Source organism: Geospiza fortis, unplaced genomic scaffold, assembly GCF_000277835.1.
Source record: "Geospiza fortis unplaced genomic scaffold, GeoFor_1.0 scaffold922, whole genome shotgun sequence".
Lineage (NCBI taxonomy): Eukaryota > Metazoa > Chordata > Aves > Passeriformes > Thraupidae > Geospiza > Geospiza fortis.
Window position 1 is genome coordinate 1,144 of NW_005054682.1, and position 19,308 is coordinate 20,451.

At 40.1% G+C, this 19,308-nt stretch overlaps 1 protein-coding gene across 2 annotated transcripts in view; it reads right to left on the reverse strand.

Moving 5' to 3' along the window:
* Positions 1-2,149: 2,149 nt before the first annotated feature.
* Positions 2,150-19,308, reverse strand: part of LOC102033028 (double-stranded RNA-binding protein Staufen homolog 2-like) — a 75,425-nt gene continuing 58,266 nt past the window's right edge. For both annotated transcript variants that reach the window (XM_031065112.1, XM_005430787.2), the window contains exon 11: positions 2,150-11,512. In XM_031065112.1, the coding sequence (XP_030920972.1) occupies positions 11,163-11,512 (350 nt within the window). In that variant the 3' untranslated portion in view covers positions 2,150-11,162. The remainder of the gene's footprint in view (positions 11,513-19,308) is intronic.

Genomic DNA, 19,308 nt, shown 5'->3' on the forward strand with positions numbered 1-19,308 from the left:
GGGCAAATAAATACTGTCTTTAACAGTCTTATTTCAAAAGTATTCTTCTCTAACACAATCATGCAAACATCTTCACTTTTTAATATCTTAATTTTTCCCGATTTTTGGAGATAGGATCTTCAAAGAGCCATTTATCTGAAAACATTTTACGGACATAGCTTTCAAATCTGTTTCATATTAATGATGCCAAGAAGTCTGATGCTGTAATTTTAAAAGCTTGATTATTATTTGGGTTTTCTACTTTGAACAAGTGATGGGACTTTTGTATTCTTCAGCACTAGCCCATTTTCTGGGATTCCAGTCCCAAGCTGACAGTGGCCACAAACTGTGTCCACAGCCAACACATTTAAGGACAGAATGGTATCATCTGGATTTACATTCTTGTTTTTACCACTTGCTGCACTTTCCCTCTTTGGCTTCATCTGGAGATTTGCTAAAACACACCTTTTGATTCATTCATTTGCAGGGAGCTTTGAAAATACACTCTCTCTGGCAGCTAACACTATAACAACAACTATCTTCATAATGATAGATTCAGTGCACAGAACCCTTCCCTCCATCAAACCAATAAACAGCCCAAGTTTGCAAAACAGTATGTAGGGTGCCCCAGCTAGTGAAGTGGAGGTAAGGTACCTAATCTGCACAGGTGTATATGAAAATCCCAAACAGGTTCTACCTTTCCAGATGACTTTACAGTTTTAAATGACTTCCTATTAGCACCCATAGGGCCTGTGTCAATTTTGAAAATGGTATTTAGGTGCTTTTTAAAAATCTGACCTCTCAGAGAAATCATCAATCATGTACAGATGAGACCAAAACTACAGGTCTTTCCTTGAAATCCACTAAGGGTAGAATTTCCCTGAAATTCTCCTCACATGCATACCTCAGTAGTGTGACCCAAGCACTCCTACACTGATTTCCAAATCCAACCTCCACCAAGTGTTTTGTTTTGTTTAAGGCCACTGTAGGAAAATGTTTGAGCTCAGTGTCAACCCTAATACAAGTGTAGAAGTTTAATTTCAGTCTAGTCCTGCCAACAATTCAAACCCATGCACTGGAATGCATGAACCACAAGAAAACCTGACTCTAGAGCATCCAGCAGGACCTCTCCTGTGCGTGCAACTCTTCAGAAATGTGTGCCATTGGGGAAAGGAGAAACATTTAGAAATGCCACACCATAAAACATTGAAGTATCCATGTATAAAATGGAACAGTTAACGAGTAAACAAATGTGGAGGGGAAAAGAAAATTGTGTAACCATTGCAATCAAAGGAGAACATCACATAGAAACTATATCCTGTGTGAGGTTTTGTTATAGAGCCACGACGGAGGAAAAGTTAAGACCTCCAAGCCCTGCCAATGTAGCAAGTCAAATATGCCTACAGCCACGTTCTGGGACTAATTGCGGGCACTCAATCCTAGCATTTTACATTTTTTAATGATCTTTGCTTTGTGGAAATTCACAGTGGAATTTCCTACTGGACTACCTGCAACTTGTGTTTTGCTTCAGTAAAAACTGGAGGCTCAAGTTATACATGTATAAACAGCTTCTCTAAATGTTTCCATTTAAACAAATTCTCTGAATAATTTACTGCACTTAAATGGTCAGCAGAAAAAACTGTAACTTTCCTAGTCTGGTTACAGAACAATGGCCAAAATACCACATAGTCACTTAAAAATAACAGTTTTTACCAAAGCTGAATTTTCCTTTAAACCATTTCCAGGCAAAGTCTGCAAAACAATTAACTGGGTAGATAGCATTCATAAATACGAAGCAAGCACTAAAATGCTTTATTCAGAGTTTGTAAAGGCTTGCTTAAAGAATTTGTGTTTAATTATCACAGGTAATTTGAAGCCTGACCTTTGAAAGTATCCAAGCTAAACACCTGTTCTTCAGTAACACTGAGCTGCTGCTTATCAATTACAGATGTCTTTAGAATAATAAATCATAAAGAATGAAAATGCAATTTTTTACTACTTATCTATACATTGGTCCCAATAACTTAATATTAAGGGCTTACAATAGAACATAGCTGAGATCATATACAAACAGTTTAGAAGAACTTAAGTTAAATAAATGTGTTTTAAATACATGCCCCCTGCAGCTAAAGCAGTTCAAGAAAACCATTCAAATAAGCAAATAACATTGTTTACATTTAGAAATGAAACATCATATGAGTATTTATTGATTTTCTTAAAAAATTCAAAAAATACATTGTAACAGAACAGAATGTATACGCTCTTCAATGAAAGACAAAAACTATGGTTATCATCTGGACCAGAATACAAATACATGCTAACAATTTAAAAATCATTTTGGGTCATTCAGGAAACATGAAACAAGCTAGCTGTTTGGAAATGCAGTAGTCTTCTCCTTTAGTAAATATGCCTGAGAAAGTTAACCTGTAAAGACATCGGCTTTTAAACTCTAAAACACAAAGAGCTTTCTAGGCTGAAATGGTGAAGAGACCTGTGATATGCACCTGACAGGCCACTGAGCCATTTCCCACAGAGATTCTGTTCACTGCTCCACCTCAGCTCAGCCATCCAGCAGTGGCAGAGTTTCACATCAATACCAGGCTTATTGAAGTGAGGTGTTAAAAAGCATGCTAAGATGATGTAAAACCAGCAGTTACATACACAGCGGATAGATGTTAATAATCAAGATTCCGTACCAAATTCCTTGCTTTGTATTAGGGCCAAGTAAAAAGTAGTAGTCTGGTTCATGGATGAAAAGGATTATATTTTTTGGCTCAAGGTAAGACCCTTTAAAAACAGTTTCTACAAAAGCATCTAGAATCAAAGCATGAGGAAAAAAAAACCCCAGGACAAACACAACTAATAATTTTACAGTAACCACATACTGTAGGCAAGGTGGACCCAAAACAGTAACATAAATTGTGCATCAGTTCTATGAAAATAAACCATTACTAGGAGACACAAGCAATCTGACAAGATGTGAAAGTGAGCAGTGAAAACTTCATGGATTGAATTTCTTTTCATCAGAATTAATCTGTTTCTACTGCAGGCAGGTAATAAATGGAACTCAGGAAAACTGAATTCCTATTAACAGCTTAACTCTATTACAGTGAAGCTGAGGCTATTACTGTTTCTTTCATTAAGAGACATTCAAATGAATGAAGCAAAAATGACATTTCAAAAATGAAGACCAAAAGAAAGCTGAATGTACATTTTAGACAAAAACAGTGTTAGGTCAAATCCACAACTGGTGATATCTGATGTAAGAAAAAGTAATTTAACTATGCTGCTTATACCAACAGAACATCTGACACTATTTCGTGAATTCTAGCAGCTTTTTTAAAGTCACTCAACAACTGCATACCTTGTAAATTACATGGGCTTTGACAAAAAAGTTCATTATCAGGCATGCAAAAGGAACCTCCCATTTTTAGAATTTAGTTACATGATCAAATTACATATGCTAAAGCATACAAAAACAACTCTTCAAATGAAGCAAATTCACAATTCTGAAAAGGAAAAAAACTCCAGACAAAATAAAAACTCAAAACAAAAACCTGTGACAGGAAAAAGTATATTTCTACATATATCTCTGACAGTTCAACACCATAAAATGAGCCACTATCCATATACACGTGTAATTCTGCACGTAATGGGATAGGGAAGAGGCTTCCCCTTCCTAATTTCCACACCACAGAAACGACTGGATGTACTACAGAGGCTGCCCCTGTCCTATGAAATATAGGGTACTTGGCATTGCTGGATACAGTGTTCAAGGACTCAGGCACTGACTCAGCATGTTTAATCATACATTCTCTAGTATTGACCATGATGGCAAAAACATTCTGCATTGCTCTGACACCAGCTTGGCTTCTAGGCTGCACCTTCTGAACAAAACACCATTCTCAGGTGTCCTGGTTCCAGCCAGGAAAGGGTTAACTTTTGCAGTAGCCAGGAGGAGGCATGACTAGGACCTGGAGGTTATTCTCTAACACCTCACATCACTGCTGCAGGGAGGGAGTCTAGGGGAGAAAGGGGTCCCTTCTGGTCAAGTAGTGTGGCAGAGGGAGTGGCTGGGTATTGTCTATTGGTGGGGGGGCTCTGTGTGATTCTTGTTCTCTGTCATTAATATTGGTCAAATTCTTATCTCACGGCTGTTTCCAATAAGTTGTTCTTATCTCAAGCTGTGATCTTTGCCTTTTGTGCCTCCAATTTTCCTCTCCATCCAGTTTAAGGGGTGGGAGGAGGGGAAGGGAGGAGCGAGTGAGTGGCATGTGGTTTGGAGAGCCTCAGTGGGAGCACTAAACTGGGGAGTACCATTCCTAAATCACTACAACCCTACTGGGCACCCAGTGTGTGGCATCAAGGGTTGGAGTAACAACAGATCTGTCCAGAGCAGCTTGGAAACAAATTCAATCTAAGCATTTGTTGCATTAACTCCAGAGCCACTGGTCACAACGCTGCTTGGTCTGTTCATGTGGTTGTGGTACCTAACCCTGTACTCACATATTCCCCTATATTCCCATATGTGGTCCTTGTGATGTTCTTTTTCAGAGCAGGGAGAGGGATTGGAGTTGCTTTTTTGCTGTATTATGGGATATCAGTCTATGACTGATCAAGGGCAATGAGTGTAATTTCAAAAGTGTATTCAGTGCTGCTCTCCTACCTTTACTTTAGGCACTGTCTTTGGGAGTCAATTAATAATCACAGTCTGTAGGGAACAGCAGAGGATGATTTTCCCCAGTCTTTCACCTCCTTCTCCTCCTTCAGCTGTTACAACAGCTTTTGAGAATTTTGAATTTCCCTTGGATGTTAAAGAAAGCATTTTCTTGTGGCTAAGACTCACAGGTCTCCTCAGTCCACCTCATGTTTAGAGTCAAGAAACAGATTTCTAGGAAGTTCATTCAGAGATCTGCACCAAGGGTGGATAGTCATGAGTGGCATGAAATGTGGCAAAAAATGAAGCAGTTTTTTTTTTTAAATCTTCTGCTCCAGTGGTTTGGAAGTTCATCCCTGAACAACTACAGGATCCTGCTAAAGTGACAGAATATTTGCAAGGAGCATGCTGTGGCAGCTCAAGAAAGAGGCAACTTATTGTAGCGTGCTGGGCCTGGCTACTCTTTACCGGACACAGTCCAATACTGGACAGCACCCTCAGAGGGAAGAAAACAGACCTAGAGGCACTGTGGCCTGATTTGCAGTTGAACCCAAGGAATCACCTGGGCCAGCAGTAGTTGACCCTATAAAGGAGCAGAAATCCAAATCAGCTCATTTAGTGAGGGATAAAGAGGAAGTAAAGCCCTCACAACAGGAGGAAGAGGCAGGGCAAGAGATAATCACCTGATTCCCAGGTGTATTAAGTTTGCATGGCCTAGGTTTTGGGGGGGCTGGGAGGGAGGGGCTACAAGGGTGGCTTCTGTCAGAAGTTGCCAAGAATTTCTCTCCATGTCCAGCAGAGCCAATCCCTGGCAGTTCCAAAGATGGATGTGCTCCTGGCCAAGGCTGGGCCAATTAGAGGTAGTAATACCTCTGAGAAAACATATTTAAGAAGAAAGATAAATAAAAAAACTGTTGTGCAGTTGAAATTGCGGCTGGAAAAGGGTGGAGTGAGAACATGTAAGAAAAGCTCTGCAGACAGCAAGGTCAGTGCAGAAGGAGGGGCAGGAGGTGCTCCAGGCACCAGAGCTGGGATTCCTCTGCAGCCTGTGGTGAGACCATGGTGAAGCAGCTGTGCCCCTGCAGCCCATGGAGATCCATGGGGATGCAGGGATTTGCCTGCAGCCTGTGGAGGAGCCCCACACTAGCGCATGTGGGTGCCTGAGAGGAGGCTGTGAGCCCATGGGAGACCTGTGGAGAGTGGGGCCCTGCTCCTATAGTGGAGCAGCCTGGCTTTGAAGGACTGCACTCCATGGAAGAGTCACCCATGCTGCAGCAGCTTGGGCATGGACTGCTGCCCGTGGGATGGAGTCACACTGCCGCAGTTTGGGGAGGACTGCAGCTCATGATATAAACTCATGTTGGAGAAGTTCATGAAGAGTCTCCTGTGGCAGGGACCCCACAGTGCAGCAGGGGAACAACTCCTCTCTCTGGGCAGTGGGAGAAGCCACAGGTGATGAACTGACCAAACTCCCCATTCCCTCTGTCCCTTTGCTGTCAGTGGGAAGGAAGGAGGGGTGAGGGTATGAGAGATGAGGTAATATTTTGCTGAAGCCAAAATGTTGTTAAGTGAAAGTTGCTGGTTCTATGTGGTGTTGTTTGAGGTTTGGATTTGTTCTGGTTAGTTTGTTGGGTGTTGCTGGGAGAGGGGTGGAGTTGAAGACCTGACCAAAATGAAGCAGAATGAGAGGGGAGGAGACGGAAAGGAAGCAGCCAGGAGATAATGTAAACCCCTGACTAGCCAGCCAATGGGAAGGGGGTCAGGGACCACCCCCTAGATGGGAAAAGGTATATTTTGTAGCCATTCTGTTGAAAGGTGTGTGTGCTCAGCTCTAGGGGAGAGAGGTACACACCTGGCTTACTTAAATCATTACTAATAAACAGTTTTCTTTTGCTTTGACAAAACTTTGTCCCCATTTAATTGTATCTAAAAGTGAGTTCATTTCTAACAAGGGGAAGGTGTTTTCAAGGTTCTTATTGTATTTCTCATTATCCTGCTCTGATTTTGTTAGTAATACATTCAATACCTAGCTCTAAGTTGATATGCATTGGGGAGTATCTGTTTTGCCCATGATGGTATTTGATGAATGATCTCTCCAATCCTTACCTCAACCCATGGACCCTTCATTATTTTCTCTCCCCCATCCAGCTGCAGAGGAGAAAGTGGGTTTGGTGGGTGCTTGGCATCTGACCACTACACCAGGTGAGCAAAAATACATCAGCCACAAGAGCCCCAGGCTGCTCCTGTGCTGGGACATTGTGTCCCACAGTATGAAACTAGGTAGTAATGAAGCCAAGCCTGGAATCCCTGTCACAGGATACAGGTATTGACAATGGGATTGGGAAGAGGACAGAAGCTCTCAGCCTCTGGAAGTGACTCCTGTCAAGCAGAGGGAAGAGCATTCTCTCAAGGATGATCTAATAGTGTGTCCAAGAAGGTGGAATGCCATGGAGAAAGGTATCCAGTACCTGAGAGAGTTAGCTGTGCTGGAGGTACTTTAAAGAGCAGTTCTCTGTAGCTCCAGATGAGGTCCAGAGTACACAGTCCATGCGGTGGAAGTTTGTGCAGAGCACGGCCATCATCATACGCCATTGACATTAATGGCAATGAAAGGAGAACAAACAGTGCTTCAGGTGACTACCTGACTCTGGCAATATGAAGATCATGTTTTTGCTGCCCTACCAACCTGCACCTCAGCTGTGCAAGACTGTCCAAGATGGCAGACAGATCTGAAAGACCTGAACAAGCTAGAGAGGACATGTCCCATGGCCCACTAGTATGGACCAGAGTTCTTGCTATCGTAGCAAGGGCCCCCTGCTTGAGAGAGAGGGTGCACACCACAAGGTAACCTGTGGTTTTACATTGCATGACCATAGAAAGGACATGAGGAAGTGAAATGGAAAACCCACCTGTGCCCTAGCAGCATGGGTACATGATTTGAGAGGAAGAATAACCACTGTGGAAATTCCTTCAAGGATAAATGCTACTCCAGTTTCCAGTGGACAAATACTCAGACAGAACAGGAGGGCTGATGTTGCTTGAATCCACTTGAAGTACCTTCAGTTCAAATTTGTGGGCAACAAATGACCAGAACTGGAGGGGTCCTGCCTCCAGCAAGGTGGAGGAAAGGGACAATCAGATCTCTTGGATTGCGTGGATCTGATGGCTTGGCACACCAGACCCACAGGAGTTAAGGCTTTACTTGACACCAGTGCACCACGTATTCTCATGCTACCAAGATATGTAGGGGCAGAATCTGTTTCTGGGGTGACAGGGGATCCCAAGAGCTACCTGTACTGGCAGATGTACTGAACCTGACTGGGTATTGTGAGACACTGGAGGAGATTGCCTGCCCAAAACATTTTGGGGGTGTATGTGGGCAAAGGGGCAGGTTGAGCCTTGCCCTGGTGGGGCAATGCTCTGCTCCACACACCCCATCCTCTAGAGCCTGTATCCCAGCCCCATAGTGACTCCCAATCACAGGCACACTGGAGGCAAAGCTCCTCATCCCATCTCTGAAGCCCTAACCAAGCTCCTGAGTGGCTGCCAGACCAGAAGCCTCACCTGGAGGAAGGGCCCAGGAAAGCCAAAGGCTACTTAAGTCAGGACACCAGGCAAGCACATCTTGACCCTACCTTCCTTTGGATTTTATATCAGCTGAAAGATCACTGGAAGCCAGCAGTGGTAGCTATATTCATTCTTTTCTGCATCTTTTCTCTCTTTCTCTTTTTCTCTTTCCTCTCCTTCTTATAATGCCTTCTTCTCAAAGTCTGAGTAACTTAAACTTAGATTGATTGGAGTTTGCTAAGTTGATCAGACTTAGAGTTTGCCAAGTTAAGGCTTGGCAGAATGTTTTATGTTGATTGAATGTTGCTCTAAACTTCTGCCAAAGTTCTCTGATTTTCTGAAATTTGCCAGTAAAGTTTTTGTTGTTTTCATTCTTGAGAATACCTTGTTGGTACTTCTCCCTTGCATCTAATTCAGGGTACATAAAAAAACCTGCAAGCCCTTTTAAAAGACTTGTCGAGTGAGTTCTGGGGTCTTACAGGAATGAATGGCAAAACCATCCCATTGTGATAGGCCAGAGGCCTTGTGCATCCTTGGCATAGACTGCCTCAGGAGTGGGTATTTCAAGTACCCAAAAGGACATTCAGTACACATGGAACCAACTGCCCAGGGGTGGAAGCACATTCCCACCATTTGCCATGGAATGATCCAGACTGCACTGGAAGAGAGTGAGGCTTCATAACACTTGCAATATATTGATGACATCATTGTGTGGGGCAACCAAGCAGAGGAAGTTTTTGAGAAAGGGGAGAAGATAATCCAAATCCTTCTGAAGGCTGGTTTTGCCTTAAAGCAAAGTAAGGTCAAGGGACCTGCCAGGAAATCCAGGTTTTAGGAATAAAATGGTAAGATGGATGTCTTCAGATTCTAACAGCCATGGTCAACAAAACAGCGTCTATGTCCCCATCAACCATCAAGAAGCAAATACAGGTTTCCCTAGGAGCTGTGGGCTTTTGGAGAGTGCATATTCCAGAGCTCAATCAGACTGAAAGCCCTCTATATCTTATGATGCAGAAGATGAATTATTTTAAGAGGGGTCCTGAAAAACAAGCTTCTGAACAAATTAAGGAAGAGATTGTTCATGTAATAGCTCTTGGGTCAGTCAGGACAGGACAAGATGTGAAAACTCTGCTCTATACTACAGCTGGGGAGAATGGTCCTTCCTGGAATCTCTGCCAAAAAGTACCAGGGGACACTGGAGGATGACTCCTGGGATTCTGGAGCTGGGGATACAAAGGATCTAAGGCCTGCTACACAACAACTGAAAAAAGGATACTGGCATCTCATGAAGGGATTCAAGCTGCTTCAGAAGTAATTGGCACTGAAGCACAGCTTCTTCTGGCCTCCTGACTGCCAGTGTTGGGCTGTATCTTTCAAGAGAAAGTCTCTTCCACATGTCATGCCACTAATGCTACATAAAGTGAGTGAACTGTGCTGATTATCCAGTGAGCTTGAACAGGAAACCCCAAAAGCTCAGGGATCTTGGAAATCATAATGAACTACATCCAGGGGTTTAGATTTTTGGGTGAGAACAGTCTGTGCTGTTGAATTGTGTAACATTGGTTGCTGAATGACACTGTATGCCATAACTGTGATGGACAATGAGTATGGACTGCTCCAGATGTACCAGTAGTGAAGTCATGATGCAGCCTGCAACCAGCTGACAGCATACCAGCTCTCCTGACCTGGGAGACATCTATGATGTGTCACCCTGTTCTTCTAAGTTCTTCTAAGCCTTCTGATGTTTACATTTTGGTAATGGAGTTTCTCACACACTTTTCATGTAAATAATGATTGTTTTGCATTCCTTTCTGGAGGAGGAGAAATTTGATGGACTGTTGGTTTAACCAGTGTGGCTGGAGAGGTGGCATTTTCATCCTCCAATCCATAGTCACTTTTGAAAGTCTATAAAATTGGAGTTTGGAAATAAACTTCCTTCTTTTTACCTTGGACATTTCAGCTTGTGCATGTTGTTCATTTCATGTCCTATTGTGACATCGATGAATAGAACCCACAGCCATAGACCAAATGAACTCAACAGACATCTTGGTGGAACAGCCAAGATTGACTAGCGAAATGATACCTCTGGCTTGTATACACATATATATATAGTTGGAATGTGTAGGATCTGGGCATGCAGGATGGTACAGAACAAGGGGTGGATAATGTCCTGGTTCTGGCCAGGACAGGGTTAATTTTTGCAATTGCCAGGAGGGGCCATGCCCAGGACCTGGACATCATTCTATACCACCTCATGTCCCTGCCATGTCTGGGGAGGGAGTCTCTTCCAGTCGAGTGAATGTGGCAGAGGGCATGGTCAGGTATTGGCTGTTCTCAGGGGGTTTCCATGGGAATTGTTCATTTCTTCTACCCTCTGTCATTAGCATTGTTGCTCTTACTGTTCTTTTCCTTATCCCATTGCTGTTTCTAGTACATTGTTCTTATCACAACCCATGACATTTACCTTTTTTGTTTCCGATTCTCCTTTCCGGCCCACCACAAGGGGAGGTGGGGGTGGGAAGGGGAGAGTGCGTGAGTGGCAGTGGTTTGGAGAGTGTCAGTGGGACACTAAATTGGATTGTACCATTCCTAAAGCAAAACATCAGTTTACATTTAAGAAGTGAAGGTGGGAAGCAAAGAAACTACTTGAATGACCTGGCCTAGAAGACAAATGCAAAGGTAAGGTGGTGCATCAGTAGCTTCTGGATCAGAGTCAAAGGGAGAAACCAAGAGGTGAAGACTCTCCAAGAGAAGTGCAAGTTAAAAGTATAATTTAAGCCTGTAATTATTTAAGGATAAGAGACATAGGAGAAAAAGATGGCCTGCAGTAAGATAAATGTAAGGTGGAAATCTGTATCTCCTGGACCCAGAAACTGCCTGAGACACCAGCTAATTTTACACGATAAGTTACATGCATGCCCACATTCAAGAGGGCAAGAGTGAAACCTTGATGGCAACGCTATGATTCTGGCTGAAGAGCTTCATTTTCCCCCTCCCATACCTGAAAGCCTTGAATCCTTGCCAAATATTCCAGCTGTTTTGAAGGCTGCACTGTAGAACAGGGGGAAGCAGGAGATATTCCTTTTAGACCTATGGCTTCGGCAGTTGGGGACGTTCCATTCATGAGAAGTTCCCTGGCAATGGTGGCCGTGCTATTTGTGGTAGGAGATATGCTGAAGAAAGAGCTAGAAGTCTGGCTCATTTCTTTGGATGGCATATAGCTTACAGTGGTACCAGGGGCTGATTTGTTGCGGCTTGCTTCCATCTCTTGATATACGTCAGGAGAGAGATGGAGAATTCCCTTTGGTGCTGAAAACAAAACCAAAGATCATTCTCATTACTTCAGAATGGGTTTGACATGTAGACAATTTTTCATTAACATATTTTACAGTGAAAAACAAAGCAAGAATTTAGAAGCAGTATTTTTTTTTACAGTAACTGTAAATGAAGTCATCTAATATATTTAGAAACAAAGCGGATCTGAAGGGGCCCTCTTCTTCCTCTTCCCCAACTCTTTTTAAAATGGTACAAACCTTAGTTTTAAAACTGAACTGTGGCTAGCATAGAACACACAATATGAACAAAAAAGGAACAGATGTTGCTTCAAAATAGTAGCACAATCATTATTTCCCTATATTCTTCTACCTCCTATCTGATACAATAATTTAGGCTATTTTTTCACAAATAATTGAAACTAGTCTATAACAGCACTGTTGCCACCAGAAGTAGTTTAGGTTATTTCTCCCACCTACAACTGGTACTTGTACTCCCCAGCTGCTCTCTTGCCAGCACCAGCACCTGTAGGCCCATGTAGGGATGTCCATGAGAATGAGCTGCTGGAGGTATTGGCTGTTCTCAGGGGGTTTCCATGGGAATTGTTCATTTCTTCTACCCTCTGTCATTAGCATTGTTGGAAGGGCAGTGTGGTTCCTTGCAGTAGCAGCACAGCCTCGAGTGCTGGCTTAAAGAGCTTGCTGAATCACAAGGGCAGCCTGGGGTTAAAAAATCTTAAATTGTCCTGCAGCCAGTGTTACTGTGCTAATGACTCTGATGTGACTGACTGCTCTGCAGTGAAAAGGAATCTATTTATTTATTTATTTATTTAGCTGCATATCCTACAGTTTTCATCCTATAGTTTTCAAATAGTTACTTGCCTTTGAGAACATTTATGCTGGAAAAGGGAAAGTATATATGTGTCCTACTTAATATCAAGAGGAGTCAAGATAAACATTAAAAGAGCTAGATTTATTTATGTGAATAACTTCTAAATATTTCCAGTGAGATGTAAATTAGGGATAATTTATCTACATTTGAACATTTTTAATACCTTTTCAGAAAATATCTCAACCCTAAACCTGCTTGGAAACAGAAATACATACTTGATCAGTTTTGCTGATAGTCCTGTGCATGGAAATGTGCAGAATTAAGTCTGAAGTTTGCTAGTTTTCTTACACAATGAAGCATTTTTTGGAAACACAAATAACCAGTTGGCTGATACTAGAAGGAAACCTTTTTCTTATTATTAATGCATCAGAAAATGAGCTTGAAATGTGTAATTTCATATTAAGAACATACTTTAATCTTCTAGCATATAATATGAGTGAACCTGAGCCATATGGCATTTCATGCTAGGGATAATAAACCTGTTTGTTAGCTGATTTAGTAATCCCAAGAGAAATCAAAGGGTTCAATGTTTAATTCATTTGCAGTACATATTAAATTAATCTCAGAAAGTAGAATAAATTCAAAGAAGAGAAGGAAATTAATTTCCAGTACCTAGGAAAGATTCCTTTAATCCTAGAAGTGCAAGTAGTACTTTTAAATAAAATGACTACCACAAGGAGAAGACTCAGAAAATATTACCTGTAATTAATATCCTCATTTTCAACTACATGGTGAAAATGGAACTTCCTCAGTGCCGACTCAGCAAACTGCTTACAGGTGAATCTTTTAATTGATTTACTCATACATTTAGCTTTTAAATTCATATTGCTTTTAGAAATCTGGAACATCTGCTTATATCATTTACAAAGACATATCTGTTATTCACCTGATTGCTCTCCCCACCTACCTCCATAGGGCTGGGGAGTCTGGTTGGATCCTGAACATTAAGGCTGCTTTTACCAAGTCTAGAACTGGCTCCAAAGGCAGTAGACTGAGCTTCAGAGCTAAGCACAAATTTAAGACAATGCTGCAGGAAAAGATGGAGGATAGGATCCCTAACATTTCTTTTTCTTCATCTGGGACAATTTCAAACATAATCTAATAGGTAAACAACTGCGTAAATACACAGCATTATTTTATGGCATATACTCACTATACGAAAAGAGAGACTTGATACACTTTTCCTGAGGGTGTGACCTCCAAGGCCTACCTCTGCCTGGATTTTAAAGTCTTACACAAGATTTAAGATTAATGAAAATTGGAAAAAAAAAAGATAATACACATCTTGATAGTTGACGTTAGGCTACAAAACCAAACAGCAGTAAAAATACTGAGTGGCAGGTGTCCACCACCTCCTACGAACTGCCCACTGTAAATCTGATTTCCCACGAATATTTCAGAAACAGAAATGTAAACTGAACAAAAGATAAAACAGTCTACTTGTTTAGAAATAACATGATATTAGCCCCCCTAATAAATTTTAGAAAAACATAGTACAATGTTAACTTTAAAAAAAGTTTAAAGAAGTTTAAAATCAAGTCCAGTGCTGCAGATGTCTGTTCCATTGATGTAATATTACTTAAAACAAACATTTTACATGCTTTCTCAGCCATTTCACTGTTTTTACATGATCCACCCAAATATCTAACTGCTGTCTGGAACAATGGTTTGGAATACTTCCAGATTACTAAGCTTTCGAAATGTTAAAATAACTAATATGCAGCATATGATGAATAGAAAGATATTGAGCAGAGTATAGCAAATGCTCTTAAAGTACTGACTTTAATGGTGATGTTAAATTAATAATAGTACTTTTACACTTTGCAACACCTTACTGCTAAAGACTTCAAAGTGCTTTATAAGCAATAATTAATTTAAATCATACATTGGCTCTGAGAGGCAGATATTATATTACCATCATTGATTATCTCTGGAAACAAAGTAATGTAATATTCTAGACATTACATTAATGTAGTTGCAAGATATTACCTTTCTATATTCAAGGCCTCTGTTTCATGAAGCTTCTTACAAACATGTTTTAAAAGGCCTATAAAAACTTGGTCTCTTTGAAAACTTCTATAAAACATACATTAATTGTAATTCATTATCTATTTTTAATGTATTACTCAGGTTATTTTATATATCATTCCTCACTGATGCCTGTTTATTTCAACTCTGCTGTATTATAGGAAAGTGTATAAGTATATTTAGTTACAGTAGTAGAGTTATCAAATGACAAAGGATAAAACAACAACAACAGAGGATTAAGTGCAAGAACAAAAGAACCCTTTAGAAATTATCTTAATTTGTCTTCTAACAATCAGTTCATTAAAAAGCAGGGGAAAAAGAAATACTATCCTCTAACACCTTTATGCATTGCCTGAGAACATCTCCAGGCAAACATTTTCATTAGTTTTTACTTTTCATCTAAGAAAAAAACTTAGACTTTTGGGTCCACTAAATATTTATCCCATACAAGCTTCACCATACTCCACAGGAAGAATCATAATTATTAGGAATCCCAGGATCTATAATAGACCAATAACACTGCACCTTCTGGTGGACATTAACTTCGAAGCACATTTATGAAACATGTTAAAATAATTTCCATTTATATTATTTAAACCTGTGGGCAAATGTGCTACAAAAATATGCAGGCTAGCTATGCAATGTAATCACTAACATTTAAAAAACATGTCTTACTCATCATTGGCAGTAATTGTTTGCAGTCTCTCAAAATCTTCTGAAGTCTATGAAAACACACCAAAGACCTTTCTTACCGAAGAATAAATTTCTTCATCTTCCATTGTCTACTTTTGCTGTCACATACTAGATAACAGCAAAATAGCTTGGACTCCAAGGCAAATGAATGAATAAGATACAAGATGGCCCAATAATCCCTCACAAGCCTTGCCCTGGATATGTAATCTCAATGCTTTGATTGCACCTTTTTTCACAGCAGCTATAAATAGAGACAATCTCTAAAAGTTCTGTTTGAGTGATATCATTTTTATCCCCAACCCTTTCTCTTCAGTGTCCCCTTGGCTGGGAAGACAGGGGGACATTTCTACAAATGGGTCCTCCACTTTCTGGAGTTTGTGATAAACAAAACTAATCATTAGAAAACTGTCTGCATGGGTAATGGGGTGAAGAACAACAAGTGACAACTGAACAAGCCTCAATGTAATAAGACTCTGCAAAAATGGAATTTGCTGATACAGGAACAGTGACAAGTTACCCACAGCAGTGGGCTACTAAATTAAGAAAAGTTCAGAGTGATGACAGCATTGCCTGCACACTCACAGCTATTAGAGCCTACACAGGTACCACTGGTGTCCTATTTCCAATTTTCTGTTTCTCTCAGGAAGAGCAGAAAACATTGTAAGTTGACATTTCAATTTTAACATGCAACTCCACAAGATGGCCTACAGAATCAGGCTTGTGATGTCAATCTCAATTACTTCTCTGGTTCAGGGGCACTCACTGACTTTTCACATTTATACTTGGTCTAAACCACAGCTTTATTCTTTCTTGGATAATACAGTTTTCTCCTCAAATTCTTGCTTATCTTACAAAAAAGCTACACTTGCTCATGTGTCAGAAGCACTGCCAGCTGCAATATGACTTCCCCTGACCCTGCTGAAGAGCACATGTTCTTTCCTGCACTACAACCAGTGACATGGGACATGGCACAAAGGAGTTTTCATGTCTTGTGCAATGATGCAGAGTAAACAGTGGTATAATTCTGTATATGATGAATTAAGTTTAGCACCCTGGTATTTCAAATAACCCATCACTAGATGAAGAAAAGACTCTTTATAAGGAAATAATTAGTATTTTTGGAACTGAATAAAGTACTTGACAGATAACCATCAAAAAGCTTTCTTTCAGATTATGCTATCTGTAGTCACATTGAATAAAGCCTTCTTATAAAGTGGTACATAAAGTACATGGAAAAATCTTGTAGCAAGCCTGTAAGAAGGAAAAGTTAGAACTGGATCTAATCCTGACTTCACAATTTTGTACATTAAAATGCACAAGAACTTAAGAGGCATGGGGGATACTCAAATGCAATAATTACTCCCTAGAACTGTCAGGTTCTCAACAGGCCCTAAAATACGGCCCATTACAAATCTATTGACATAAAAAAAGAAAATTTACAAAACTACTTCAAATAACTACTTCAATAATAAGACTGAAAAATGTAAATATTATAATAAGAAGAAATGATGGTTTAATACCCCACTCAGTGTAAAAGGCTATTTATATACAAGAATATTTTGAAATTTCATTACCACAGTAGGAATTCAGAAAAGGTCAGTCAGACAATTGAACAGGCAAATAGTATGGCCATTACGTTCTCAGCAATTCTCTACACACAATCTTGGCTTGAAATACCAAGCTGCAATCATTACTTACTTAACACAGCTATCCGTGGTATTTCTAAGTCACCAGCTACTGCAATATTCAGACATGAAAAAATGTTCTGTCATTACACAATGTCTTTCAGTCAAAAGATCTCGTCTACATGACCTTAAACAAACTGATGTTATATAAAGCAGCTCATTAAAATACAAGCTTTGTTTAACCTTAAAATAACCATGGTACTGAAGTATATACTATTTAGTTCTTCATGAAATCAGGTCTTGATACCCCTAATTTCACTTGACTATTTTCCGTATAGCCAAAACAGAAATTGCAGTATTGCAGGACTTAAATTGTATGCATTTCTTAAATTGTATACATTTGGCATTTAAAGAACACGAGGAAAGTCCTTTGAATTCTCCCCCAGCTTCACTCCTGCTTGAATACATAAGATTTTGGTAAATAAAAAGACATAGTGTTTGCAGTGGAGAATTTCTACAGGATATTCTGTGAAATATTCCAATAGACAGATGAAACATCTACACTGTAAGTTTTACATGATAATTCCTGCATCATAATTTTCCAGCAATATGTCCATGTAACACATATCCAAAGATTAAGATTGAGCAGGTTCAGGAAAAAAGCAAGCAAAATACAGAAGGAAGGTCAGTATTCTTAGCAGTAAAGAGGATCAGCAAATTTGGAGCAGGAGCAAATCAAGCTAGTGAGCTGGCAGATCAAGGTGCTTGTAACAGCTGCTAGAAAGTGATATTTGTGGGGGTAAAGCAATTTAGGAGAGTGCCTGAGTGCAACTGGAGGCAACCTGTGCAGGCAAGACCATTCATTAACAGATTAGGAGGGGAATGAGAATGGTGATGATGAAAACAAAGGCCTGACCCACACGGAGAAGAGAAGAAATAATGAGCAGATCTACTAGACAAGGACACAGAGGCTGCTGAAGCTAAGAGGGCTCCATCAACAAGCACAGCAAATGTATGAGTGAGGAGGAAATCAGAGGAGAAAGCTGTGCTTGATGTTGAAAGGGCATGAAGAGTGGAGAATTAAGTTTTAGCGCTGTCAGCAACAAAGTTTCACTTCAGAAGATTCACTTTTTCAAGGACATGATTATTCTAGACTAAGGGTGAGGTACATGGTGCATTCCAGGTTGGAGGGAAGGGTGTTGGAAAAGGAGAAAAGACTCCAGAAAAGTGAAAGTATTTAGAGTAACACCGTACTGAGGTCAATTATGTGATACTGCTCCATTTTCTCACCTGAAGACAGACTACCAAAGGCAGATACTTAGCATAATTACATAATTAAATTTAAATTTGAGAGTTAACATCAAAAAAGAGCTCTGCATTTCTGCTTCATGTGCAGATTTTTCCAAAGGAATAGACTAGCAATCTTGAATAAATGCAGTTCATACCAGCCTTTTAGGAGACTGATAAAAACAAATGGATGCATTATCTGAAATCATCTCTATCCATAGAGCTGGCTGTCTCCTGCCATGGTGGCTGCTTCCTCTTTATACATTTCATACATCAAAAGCTGGATGGCTAAGCAGTTTCCCAGACAGGTGACTTGAGCTTCTTCTTGTCTTGAGGGCACCCAAACCACAGACCTCATAGCCCAAGTCTGTATTTCTCACACATGCACAATCTGTGCTACTCAAGAACCAGGTAGCAGGTTTCTCACAACTCTTTCTTTTTAACCTGTATCTGAAATAGGCAGAATACCTGGAAACCAGCCAGAGAACACATGAATATACATCTGCATTTTCATTCACAAGAGTTTAAATCAACAGGCAAACTACAGTCATGATTACTTTAGATCACTCCTTCCCTGTGAATTTCCTATATTTATTAGCATTTGATTCTTCCTTTTTTGGCTGCAAATCATATTAGATACACATCTCCAAAAGGCAGCTGCCATTATCCAGATTACTCTGCACTCCATGAATACTCTCCTTCTGCTGAAGAAGGAAACTAACTCTCCAGTGCTCTGGGCACATACTTAAAACACTAGGCTCTTTATAAACACACATTGCACTCTAAACTCAGCACAGAAATCATCATCTCTGAAGATGCAAACCTTGCAGAGCTTTAAGCACTTAACTGAGCATCTCAAAAGGGGAAATGTGGGAAATAGAGAAGGACCACTTGCAGTTGTTGTCTTATGCTCCAGAGTTGAGCCCAAATCCCACTCACACATAAAAATGCTAATTTGGCTCTTGTCACTAGTTCTCAAAACAGCAAAGAAAAAATAACACTCCCTTCCCTGTTTTGTTAATATGTTTTTTAATATGAGGTGTTTTAGAAGTTTTTTCAACTATTAAAAAAAATAGGCAAGCTACATTTAATTGGTATTATGCTGCATAAAATTATTTTCATTGTTAGAGGAAACTGAAAAATAAGACATCAGTTATTAATAATGCCAAATGCAGCATGGATTTCCTAGTTTCAGTAAATTAGGAAAGAAATAAAATTGAACAAATCTCCTCTGCTTCTAAATTTAATTTTCCAGTATCTTCAGTTAGAAAGAAAATTTAATTAGAAAATTAGCAAATCAACTCAGCG